The sequence below is a fragment of the Amyelois transitella genome, chromosome 13 (genome assembly GCF_032362555.1).
Source record: "Amyelois transitella isolate CPQ chromosome 13, ilAmyTran1.1, whole genome shotgun sequence".
Lineage (NCBI taxonomy): Eukaryota > Metazoa > Arthropoda > Insecta > Lepidoptera > Pyralidae > Amyelois > Amyelois transitella.
This window is the reverse complement of record NC_083516.1, coordinates 8,357,419-8,370,177: the sequence shown is the minus strand read 5'-3', so window position 1 is coordinate 8,370,177 and position 12,759 is coordinate 8,357,419. Positions and strand designations below refer to the sequence as shown.

Genomic DNA, 12,759 nt, shown 5'->3' with positions numbered 1-12,759 from the left:
AAATGGTTTTAAAGTACAATAAATAAATATAAATAAATAAATATATACGGGACAAATTACACAGATTGAGTTAGCCTCGAAGTAAGTTCGAGACTTGTGTTACGAGATACTAACTCAACGATACTATATTTTATAATAAATACTTATATAGATAAACATCCAAGACTCAGGCCAATCAGAAAAAGTTCTTTTCTCATCATGCCCTGGGCGGGATTCGAACCCGGGACCTCCGGTGTCACAGGCAAGCGTATTACCGCTGCGCCACAGAGGCCGTCGTAATAATCAAATATGGAATAATCAAATTATGGCCATAATTTCCTATTGTTGTGTTATTGTAGCCTACAATATTGATCAGATATTTTCCATCGCCGTTGCTTTCCATCAGGAATCGCTAATGATCGTGTAATGGATCGTTTCAATGCATTATAACCGATGGACTAATTATCATAGCTAGGTCGCACCTATAAGGCACTGATATCATATCATATTGTTCATCATATTGGTCATAACTAAATTATGACCAATATGATGAACAATAAAGTTAATATTTTTTTTAAATAAGATTTTTTTATTTCACAGTGGCAGAAATTGTATGAAGAGCGCATCTACAAACATACATACACTCAAACTCGTAAAATGACGTCTACTCGTATATCTACCCTTGCGGGGAAGAACCAAACAGTCTTAAAAATCTAAAAAGTTTCGTTCAGTTGTATGGCTTAATGATGCAAATGAGATTCAAAAATTGACAGGCTGCTAGCCCATCACCTACAATAAGAATCCCAAGTTTATTAGCATCTGAGTAATAAGAATGAACGTATTTATTAATACATTTTATTTCCTTATAAATATTACAATTAAATCAAATTAAAACTAAAACTACTAAAATTGTCGAAAAAGCTGATTGAGGTATCTCGTGACCGGAGGGCTGGAAATTATCTGGCTCAGAGAATCAGCATTGCCATTCAAATTGGCAATGCTGCCAGCCTTCTAGGCACACTCCCGCATGTTGATGCTATGCAGGGACTGTACAATTTATAAATTAAATTTTAGTTTGTAGTCATCTTTTTTCTTTATTTTTATAAGTAGTTTTAGTTTTAATTTAATTAGTTTGTAAGTATTTTTTTCTTTCTTTTTATAAGTAGTTTTAGTTTTAATTTGATTTAATGAACGTATTTAAGTTTAAATATTCTATTAAAATAAAGAAGAAAAAGGAACGTTTTAAAAAACGATGATGTGTAAAAAGATTCACAGAAAAAGTTTGGTCATGTAAATGAAAGGAAACATATTTACAAAGCGAGAGTATGGAAAGATTGAAAGAGAAAGGACAAGGCATTGTTACAAAAAGAAGAAGAGGAAGAATAAGACAAAGAGGCAGTATTAATCAAGCAAAAAGGGAAAGATTATTTGGAAAATAAACTTGACGAGAAAACTAACATTAAATTTTTGCGCTGACACTCTACATGTACAGTGAAATGCAAATTGAGTCGAACAGACACCAACTTCCGATGTTCACAACAGTTGAACCAGCTACAATTGACGGGAACACATATTGTTAAATATTCATACGAGTTTCTATTATTGTGCCGAACCTATTACATCGAAGGAGATTATAAATATGAAGCATTAAAAGTAGGCCAACTTTTAAATTCCAGACTGGCTTAAATGTTGGAAATGGGACGATTAAAATAGCTTAACGTCACATTTGGCTAGATACCGGTATTTTTGTATTGGATCGTCAAGATAAATCTATATTTGTCTTTGTTTATTTTAATGTTAATGTTTCATTGATACTTTGTAATATATTTTTGTCGTTGCCATGGACTTTGTATAATTATTATGAGGGTTAAAATTATCCTATTGAACACCATCGGACACTTGCCAATGACACCTAAAGGTATCTTAATTAATACTACTTCTAAACCATATAAATCGTTACTGAATCGATTTCCCAAACCTATAATTGAAGTAGCTCGTATGCTTAGGAAAAAAGTTCAGCAACGGTGTCGTTTGCTTTTTTTCAGTATTGGCATAAGTAGTTAGTTTGTAGCCAACGACACGATAGAAGATTAAGTTCATCTTTTGTAGCTTTAATGTTCAATAAATAAAAATTAAATTCAATAAACAAAACATTACAACACTAGCAGAAGTCAAACAAAACCAATTACAGTTCGCTGACAAGATAGACAAAGTGCGGCTCACCTACGACGAATGCCCGACCGCAAGCCTACTTTAGCGTAATAAACTTTAGAGTTTGTTCCCGAACGCACTTTCAACTTCCCAACAGCACATCCTACTCTTTATAGCATTAGGTAGCCTAGGACACTGTTAGACTTCGTTCCAGTCTAATGGATCGCATCCATGCTTAGAACAACTTTTATGGATAAGTAGAATCGAGTTAGTGTCGACTCGAAAATAGCGCTTAAGTTGGCCGTTAGTTTTGCTTTTGTTGTTGTACAATAGCGAACGAGGTTAATTTGTCACCGTTAAATATATTTTAGTTAGGGAATTTAAAGGAAAACAGGGAATATAAAATAGAGTTAAAGTGTTAGCGCGACGCGGCGTAAGAGACAGTCGGGAGTTGGGGGCAGTTCTGTTTTTCGCTTTCAGTTTGTTTTACAGCAGCTAAAAACTGTTACGAAAGTATTTATGTTTTTGTTTACTCAAATATTCTGATTGTTATGATTGTTAATTTTTTTTTATACACGCTCCAGTGTTATATTTTAAGTCATTTGACAAAAAGCTTAGCGCAATAACTAGGTTTCCGCAATCGGATTTCAATTTTGACAAAAAGCCAGTAATAGCACGTACATTTTTATTATGCGCATGAGTACGAAAGGGTAACATTATTTCAAAACTAAGATAAGGGTAATATTAGAACAGAGATGGCATTGTTTTTGTGAATGAAATATAATAAGTCATTGTTGGTTTACCTTAATAAATAAAAACCTACTCTTTAAAAGCCAGCAGGAAAATTAGACATCTTGCCTTAAATTTGAATTTGGTGGCAGTCTACTATAAATAGGGAGTGAAAGAGATCAATGTATTTTGATAATTCAACACATCAAATCATAATTCCTGATACTGAGAAAACTATTCGAATATCTATCTTACAATGAATTAAGAGTGAAAACGTAGTGAAGAAACCTGCGTATTCAGCCACTGATTGTTTACTTATGATTCAAGCTTGGTCAGAATACAGTCCGTTTAGCAATCATCATTCAAAATTACTATAAGTTTCCCTTCCTTAACACAGTTCGTAGACAATCTATGGAACACACCCAAAGGAGCAACTATATTAAACACCATAATGGTGTTAAATCAAAAGCCGTGACTTACTTGGCGAATCAGCGAGTAAATCGGCGTCGTCTTGCGATGGCGACTTGACAGAGCCTGGCGACATCTTGATGGGTGGGTGAGGTGATGCCATGGGGCCCGAGCTGGCGCTGCCGGCGCTGCTGGCCGGGCCGGCGTTCGCGTTGCCGTGGGAAGTCGTGATGGTGATCTCGCCGTTAGAAGACGCCAGCCTGGTAGAAATTAAAGATTTAATAATATGAAGATAAGAGGTATTTTCGATTGCGGCGGTTTCGGTACAAAAGTACCCGAAACCGCCGAGCTTGCATGAAGAGAGTTATGAATGTGGATGAAACGAAGGAATGGAAGGAATATGCAGAGATCGTGGCAAGTGGAAAGAGGTAGTCTCTGCCTACCCCTCCGGGAAAGAGGCGTGAGTTTGTGTATGTATGTATGAAGATAATATCTGTACTTGAGATTATAAATAAGGGGTAGGCTTATAAACTCGGGGTTCTTCTTTTAGGCGATGGGCTAGCAACCTGTCACTATTTTAATCTCAATTCCATCTTAAAAAAAAAAATTGAAGGAAAAACCTAGTGAATATGTTTTAGATCTAGTTTTAGTTAGTTTGGATGTTCCTACATTATTTATTTTTATGTTTAGAATAAAGCAAAGAGAATTGGTGGCCTGATTCTGTTTTTCGTATGTTTTTTGTAAAGTAAGTATTTTTTGTTGTGTTGTTTTGGTGTAAAAAAAAGAGAGGAATCGTGGACATAAACTAAATCCATTATTGTTCTTTAGGTAGGCAAAGACCAGGATAAATGCCAGAATTGATTAAGGTGAAAAAGAAAGCTCTCCCTTACACTAGGCAAGTATTACCGCAGCAGTTAGGATTAGATGATAACACACGAATAAAGTGATATAACTATAATATAATATACACGTATCAAGTGATATTACTACTAAGTAAACCCTAATCGAGCATTTAAAATCTCCTTAGCATCATAGCCGGGAAATGGTACGTGTTGCCTACAAGTGGTTCAAACAAATGAGGTGCGCGCTTCATTTACTGCGCCGAGGCATTAGCTGTAATTGCAGCTAATTAGGGCCTCATCCGCTGCAACAAACGCACACACACACACACACACACACACACGGTTTTATTACACGTTACACGGTAAGAGATGCTGCGACGTTTACAAAGTTTGATAGTGTCGCATAGTGCAAAATTTGCAATGTTTATTAAAAAGGCGGTTAGTAAAAGAAATCAAAAGTACCTATGTAGGATGATATAGGAAGTGCTCCTTCCTCCTACAAAATAAGTGAAGTGAGTAAATTTATTTGAGAAAAATAAATTCATAGATATTATTATGTATTTAACTATCATTCTTATTTAAATTAATTTTATAAAATTATAATTTAGGTCCAATAAAAAAGCGAGTTTAATTAATCATAAACTAATTTCTATGTATGAAATTGTGTAAAGAAATGTAATTCACTTCATTTCATATATTTGTTTTACAAATTATTGTTACAAACTAATAATAACATCTATCATGTATAATTTGATATCGTATTATATTACCAAACAATAAAATATCACTTGAAAATGTTGTTACTCATATCACGCCAATAATTATTGCAGCGACTAATTTGCATGTTGATTTAAGTTATGCAGTAATAAGCAGGCGGCATTAAAACACACAGTAATTTAGTGTATGAGCTGTGACACGCACACATTCATGAGACCGTACAATGGGTACGCACACACACGCATAAAATTAATTGTTCCTATAATTTATCAACAGGTATGTTCGCCGACGTAAGTGCTTGTAACTTTTTCGACTAATTTGTTGACAAAGAAAATGGTTTTTAATTTTGTTGGATAGTATTTATAGAAGTTGTAAAAAGGAAAGTTTTGTAATTAATTTGAAAGAAATTTATAAATTTTAATGACTGCTTCGCCAATTTTTTTTTTAAATTTTGTACGAATACAGTTAGTAATCCGAGTTCATAAATAGTTTATATTTTAATGAAAATTCCATCGGAAACGTAAAAAAAACGAGATTTTTTAATAAACTCTTAGAAGCTCAGGTTTCATTAATGGGCACACAAACAAAGTTTAATATAGAGTTTATTATTACTTTTTGACCAACGTGTCACTATTTTGAAAATAAGTTCCGTCATTAAGCAATAGAGCTGAATGTGGCTCTGTCTACCCCGCAAGTTATATAGACGTGATTATATGCATGTATGTTTATTACAAGTTAAATTCATATTTTTATCTGATATTTGTAACGAACTTTAAATTTATTTCAACCTAGTACTTAGGTTATAATTATTAGAACGTAAATATTAATGTATTATTAGTTATAATTTTTATAGTACTAATAAAATTTAAATGTCAACATAATTGTACTTTTGTATACGCTCAAGGATTTATTAAACTTAACTTTCAGGCATAATTTAAGCCTGAGACGTTTAACATAATAATTGAATGCACATAAAATTCTTATGTATAATAAATTATTACGAATGATGTAGGTAATATGATACGCCCAGAGGTATGATTAAAATAAATAAGGCTTCTTTTATTGAAGTCAATAATTGGTTTTTAATAAACTTAAGACAACGTCGTAAAAGAATATCCAAGGTGGCTTGACAGGCTATAGTTTGGCTGGTTCCATAAAAAGGAGATCAATTAGGGCCCCTCAAAGAGTTGCCCTTATGATATTAATTAATGCATACAATAACTTAATAACAGCGACATTTTTATAAAAAAAAAGAAATAGGGGACATTTCTTTTAGGAAAAGGATGGCGGCTTGTAATTAGAGGCATGAACTGGAAATTTAAATGTGGAACCACCGTCTTTGCTGGGTTCATTTGTTATCTGATACAAGGTCAGATGGAAGTCACTCCTTGCCTTGACTACTAGTTCGTTATCATAAAGGTTCATTTCTAGAGATGACTGAACCAAGGTCAAGGGGATGACGATAAGCAAGATGACGTGTATAACGAATACAATTTATTCAAAGTACAAAAACGAACCTTAGTATTTTTATCGTTGCAAATGACCTTATTTAAAAAAAAAATCTCCTCTTTACGTAATATACAATAAAAGTGTCGTGTGGTTCCCGGCACCAATAAAACCACAAAAAAAAGAATAGAACCACCCCATCTCTTTCCCATGGATATCGTAAAAGGCGACTAAGGGACAGGCTTATAAACTAAGGACGCTTCTATTAGGCGATGGGCAAGCAATCATTCACTATTTGAATCTCAGTTCTATCATAAAGCCTAACAGCTGAACGTGGCCTATCAGTCTTTCAAGACTGTTGGCTCTGCCTACCCCGCGAGGGGTATAGTCGTGATAATATGAATGAATGAACGAAATTAACTCGTCACATAAAGAACACAACCGTTAGTTCGTACCCCTTACTTACCGCAGTCGGGTAATTTTAGTAATCAGTTAGATCACTATCTTCCATTTGGCTTTACCTCATAATTTCACGATTTACAATTTTAATGTAACAATAATAGACACAATGATATACAATATTTATCTAGATTGAAGGTCAGAAATGAGGTATGAACTAAATAATGGACGCGAGAATTAATGCCAAAGAACAGTAATTATAAGGTCGCATTAAGTTAATGTCTTTGATGTACGCACACATACGCACATAATAGATGTGTCTAAAATAAGGAAGGACTAGAAGGTTAGCTTAGTGTGTATATAACTAGAGGCCGCCCGCGACTTCGTCCGCATAGAAACCTTATCAATCCCGCTGGAACTCTGGGATAAAAAGTAGCCTATGTGTTATTCTGGGTCTTCAGCTGCCCACATACTAAATTTCATCGTAATCGGTTCAGTAGTTTTTGCGTGAAAGCTTATAATTATGTTTAACTGTTACTGAGAGATTATGTCTGTTGAATACATCGCACAGCCAAAACTGTTGATCGTAGAAGTTGAAATTTGAAATGTTGTTCTCTTAAAAGTGTAAGAATAAGAAGGCATTAATTATTATTATTAATCTCTTCTTATCTTACAAGTAAACAGGGTCAGCTTTATAATAGAACTACATTTTACTAATTTATTTAATATCATGAGAAGTAAATTATTTTATCAATAAATTAATTTTGTGCCGTGTGGTTCCCGGCACCAATTCAAAAAAGAATAGGACCACTCCATCTCTTTCCCATGGATGTCGTAAAAGGCGACTAAGGGATAGGCTTACAAACTTGAGATTCTTTTTTTAGGCGATAGGCTAGCAACTTGTCACTATTCGAATCTCAATTCTATCTTAAAGCCAAATAGCTGAACGTGGCCTATCAGTCCGCTCAGGACTGTTGGCTCTGTCTACCCCGCAAGGGATATAGACGTGATTATATGTATGTATGTATGTATGTATTAATTTTTGGCTGTATATTGAGTGCAACAATGAGTGTACGACGGTTCACTTCTGTTTTCTCATTATTGCGTGAAGTACAGCCGACATCACAAGTTTAGATCTCGAATTAAAATTAATCGAGGTTCTTTGTTTTGGAGATTTGCTATTAAAATTGTTGTAATTAACTATCAAATATGTTTATATTCTGCTCTTATTAAAATATTAAACTTAAAAATTGTGTGTGAATTACGGTTTTTTTTTTCTGTAATGTATGTAACCTAGTATTCTTTTTTCAACAGTCATATAACTATTTAAATCTCAATTCTATTATTAAGTCAAACAGCTGAACGTGGGCTTTTCAAGACTGTTGGCTCTGCCTATCCCGCAAGGGATATAGACGTGACTGTATGTATGTATGTAATAGTCATATAACCATTGTATCACAACCTTCTTTAGTATTTAACCAGCTCCTTAAAAAACACAACACGCTCTATGAATGGTTGTTACAATACCACAATTGCACAGTATAAACCGTTAATATAACTCGTTAATTTATGCATCAAGAGTCAAGATAGCAGATATATTCTAAGGCGATACCTCGTATCTATTTATCACTATTACTGCGAGGATTAGACGCGTCACGGGCGCAAAAGGTAATTATACACGTTCGAATACTTAATGCTCGAGGCAACGTGGCACACTTAGTTTGTAGACTTCAAATAAATCTTGATGTTATCGTGCTGGCTTGTAATAAAGAAAAAATACCAAGTATATACTAGGCGCGTCCCTTGTAAATTGTTAAGTCAAACGAGCAAAAGGCTCAACAACTTGCAATCAATCTTTTAGGCGATCTGTAGCAATCCTTGACTACTTTGAATATTCAAGTGGTTTCCGGCACATTAGAAAATAATCACTTCCATTATTCCCATGGATGTCGTAAATGGCGACTGAGTAGGTAGATAGGCCTATAAACTTGGGATTTCTTTTGTAGGCGATGGGCTAGCAACCTGTTACTATTCAAATATCAATTCCATCATTAATCATGCTGCAAGTGCAGAAAAAAGTAAAAAAAGTATGCCAGCTGTTTTCTCTTCCCGCGCAGTTTGTAAAAATCAATCGAAATAAAGTCTTTTTTAAGTTGGAACGTCTTTGAGGAAATTGGTTGGCCTGTAAAATATATCTGAATTTCAATTTCATCATTAAGGCAACGCAGCCTTCAAGTCTTATAAGTTCTTATGAAAACTTAGGATGAAAATGTGTCATATTTTTATGTAATCTCGTGACTCTTAATAAAAATATATTGAAATTACATCCAACATCTACAAGATTTTCTATCAATGGTTCATCTAATTATATGGGCGATTTAACCGACTATCTCTACATTAGTGTGTACTGAATAAGGTTACGATTATGTGGATTTAGTTTTCCTGTCTCAAACTGGTGTTGTATACTTAGGAAAACGGCCTAGATTCGCATCGTACAAATGACATTTATGGACTATTATTTAATATATATATAAATATATATGGGACAAATATATATATATATATGGGACAAATTACACTGATTGAGTTAGCCTCGAAGTAAGTTCGAAACTTGTGTTACGAGATACTAACTCAACGATACTATATTTTATAATAAATACTTATATAGATAAACATCCAAGACCCAGGACAATCAGAAAAAGTTCTTTTCTCATATGCCTTGACCGGGATTCGAACCCGGGACCTCCGGTGTCACAGACAAGCGTACTACCGCTGAGCCACAGAGGCCGTCAAATTATTTGGTAATCTGTATTTATATGACTCTTTTAAATAGCACTTAATTTAAGATTAATATAATTTTCTTGCATTCCATGCCCATACTTACATACTTATACTATATAGAGAAAGGATTTGTTGATCGTTACTTTTAAATTCATAAACTAAAATTTTGATGATATTTGGCATAGACAAATCCTTCACAAGGGCTGGTGTTGCCATGTAGGGGTTTACCCATAAAACTCTTGGTTTTAAAATTATTACTGAGAAGCTATGTTTTGTTCAGTGAGCTAAATTAATAAAAATGTCTTCTTATTAGTTTACTTATTGTGCGAAGAATACCGAAAGTGTTTCTATCACAATTTAAGAAACAGTAGGCCTTCCCTACGATAACATCACATATTACACTTGCATGCTTCTTTCGTTTCATTCACATTCATAGCTCTCTTCATGATAGCTCGTCAGGTAATCTTTTACTGATTTGTGCCAGGATATCTCCTAACTTAATATATACTTGTACAATATACATTAGCAAAAGTATATAAAACAATTTGCGTTGATTAAAAACAAGAATATCAACTTTGAACAAACACACACAAGCGAGATAATGGTAAGCAGTCATAATGCGTAATTGCTTTACATTACTGTATCAAAGCCGTTTTGCTGATGCCGACTCAGACGCTCTAGTTTTGGCATTATTTATAATTTATTTTTTAAATTAGAAAAATAGATCACAAAGAATGGGACACACTATTATGGGATACTAGATAAAAGATACCATATTTTAATAAATACTTTATAGATAAACATGTCAGACCCAGACCAACCAGAAAATGTTATTTTTCCATTATGACCTAGCTATGAATCCGACAACTGCGCCAAACAGGCAGTCATTGTAAAAATAGAGTCATACTTTTCACATGTAGGTACTGCACGCACAGACCTGATTGCACTACCTATTAAGCAATATGTATTATGCTTTATTGCCGTGTGGTTCCCGACACCAATATGAAAAAAATAGGACCACTCTATCTCTTTCCCATAGGTGTCGTAAACGGCGACTAAGGGATAGGTTATTTCTAGGGATTCTTCTTTCAGGCGATGGGCTAGCAATCTGCCACTATTTGAATCTGAATGCTATCATTAAACCTAACTAATAAACGTGGCCTTTCAGGATTCCTAGACTGATGTGATTATATGAATGAAAAATTTACGTTTATGCTTAAACACAAGGTGGTGATGCTGGTCCGAGGAGCATTTTCTATTGATGGATAGAAATCGAGAATAAACCAATTATAAAAGAAAAGACTAACTGGCTGAAAGACTGACATATCAACGCACAATCCCAACCGCGGGGTCTAGAGACTTAAATTTGCCATACAGGTGTGGTTTTGGGGGCGCTCTAAGACAAGATTTATCGGAGTTCCCACGCGAACTGAAATTAACAGGATATTTATCATTTTGTTAAAAGTTTAGCAACGGAAGTTCTAATCTTGTCCAAAATATTGGGCAAAGCAATTGTCATTGGTAGTATATAAGTAAACTAGCTGTGCCCGCGACTTCGTCCGCGTGGAATAGTTATTTTGGGCATCATATTTATTTCTCGGTCAGGCGGTCACGCGTATTAGAAAGAACGCTGGTTCGCCGTATTAAATGTTTCGCTGCAAATCGCTTATAACGACTATATCTCAAAACCTATTCGTCTGATTTATATACTGTAAATGGCAATTTTAGTCTACATGAAAAGCCGAAAGTAATAAACATATTTATTTGGATAAGAATTAATACTGAATTAAAGAAAATTGGTTTCAAAATAACCTATGTTTATAATGAAAAAATAATCATAAAAATTGAACACAAAAGTGTTTATTGTAAGTAAACCTTAAGAGATAGATATATGCTCTCGCGGACTTTTTTGTGGCAAAAAATGAGTACTTCACATCTTTAGTACATTGTTTTACTATATCTTTGTTGGTTTGCGCAGCGTTCGCGTGGAAAGCTCGCAGATGGCCAACTCATTCAACTTTCACCTACATTGTTGACGTTTCCCGTAGGAAATCCGGGATAAATGTAGCCTATAGCCTTCCTCGATAAATAGACTATCAACAGTGAAACAGTGAAAGAATTATTCAAATCGGTTCAGTAGTTTCTGAGATTAGCGCGTTTAAACAAACAAACAAACAAACAAACAAAACAAACTCTTCAGCTTTATAATATTAGTATAGATACTTGTTTTCGTGAAACCTGCACGTGTGAGTTACACCTCACTTGTAGTCTAGATTCCGCTAATGTTTGATTTGTCTAGTCGGCTTCTTTGAAACCACTGCCTTGGCCGTACCACGATACCGTTTATAAAGTTAACATTTATGTAAAGTTTTAGTCTAAGAAATATATATTTTTTTTAACAGCCGTTTTATTTTCATACATATGACACACTTACAGAAATCTTCTTTACTCTTAAATATCAATATTTAACAAGAAATAAGTACCGGATTTATATTAAATCTCAATAAGATTGTAAATAAATATATAACATTACTCGTATTTTATTAGTCGCGTAAAAATGTGACTGCTAAGGAAGTGACGTCACATGCTACATTACTTTTTGTTATCATTTTCCGCGCTGTCAACACCAGAAAATTGTATACGAGTGAATACTATTTAAGTAATTATATCAAAGGTTCGTGTCATTTACATAATATTTAATAATAATAATGTCTTTACTAACTTTAGAACAAAACTATATATTATTTTAATTTTTGGGTTTTGAATTTCGGAAATTGTAAGTATATTAAATGTTTATCCGAAACTTTTGAACAATGGAGCCGAAAACTATATGTTCCAAGAGGAGAGTGGAATGGAATTTCAGAAATTCCATCAAGTGCGAGAATTAACAGAATTTTTTTCTAGTTTATGGAAATATTCAGACGTCTGTGGGAGATTTAGTAAGTACCAGCTGTTTAAACAGAATGACAAATGTATTCTAACTACGAACAAACTATAATAATCAGGGGACATTACCCGCGATAGCATCTAGTTTTTATTGCTAATGAATTAAAAATGATAATGCAGTATGACGAATGCATTTCTCATTCTATTAGTTTCATATGTTAGCTTTTATTTGATGTACGTTATATTGTTATTTGCTTTCAGTGTTAGTAGGGTTCAGTACATTTTCATGTTGGTCTAGAAGTGACGAAAAATATAATGTGTACTAGCTTATTTTATTGTCGTGCAGATTGTAAAAGTCAATCCAGACAATAGACTTATAAATTTGGTATTGTTAAGCGAAGGGCTAGCAACCTGTCTCTTT

The 12,759-nt window shown here is 34.0% G+C and overlaps 1 protein-coding gene across 1 annotated transcript in view; it reads right to left on the bottom strand.

The window, feature by feature from the left end:
- LOC106129252 (POU domain, class 6, transcription factor 2) overlaps positions 1-12,759 on the bottom strand; it is a 131,558-nt gene that overhangs the window by 12,777 nt on the left and 106,022 nt on the right. Inside the window, exon 7 of the mRNA XM_060947462.1 lies at positions 3,340-3,527. Coding sequence (XP_060803445.1) covers positions 3,340-3,527 — 188 coding nt within the window. The remainder of the gene's footprint in view (positions 1-3,339; positions 3,528-12,759) is intronic.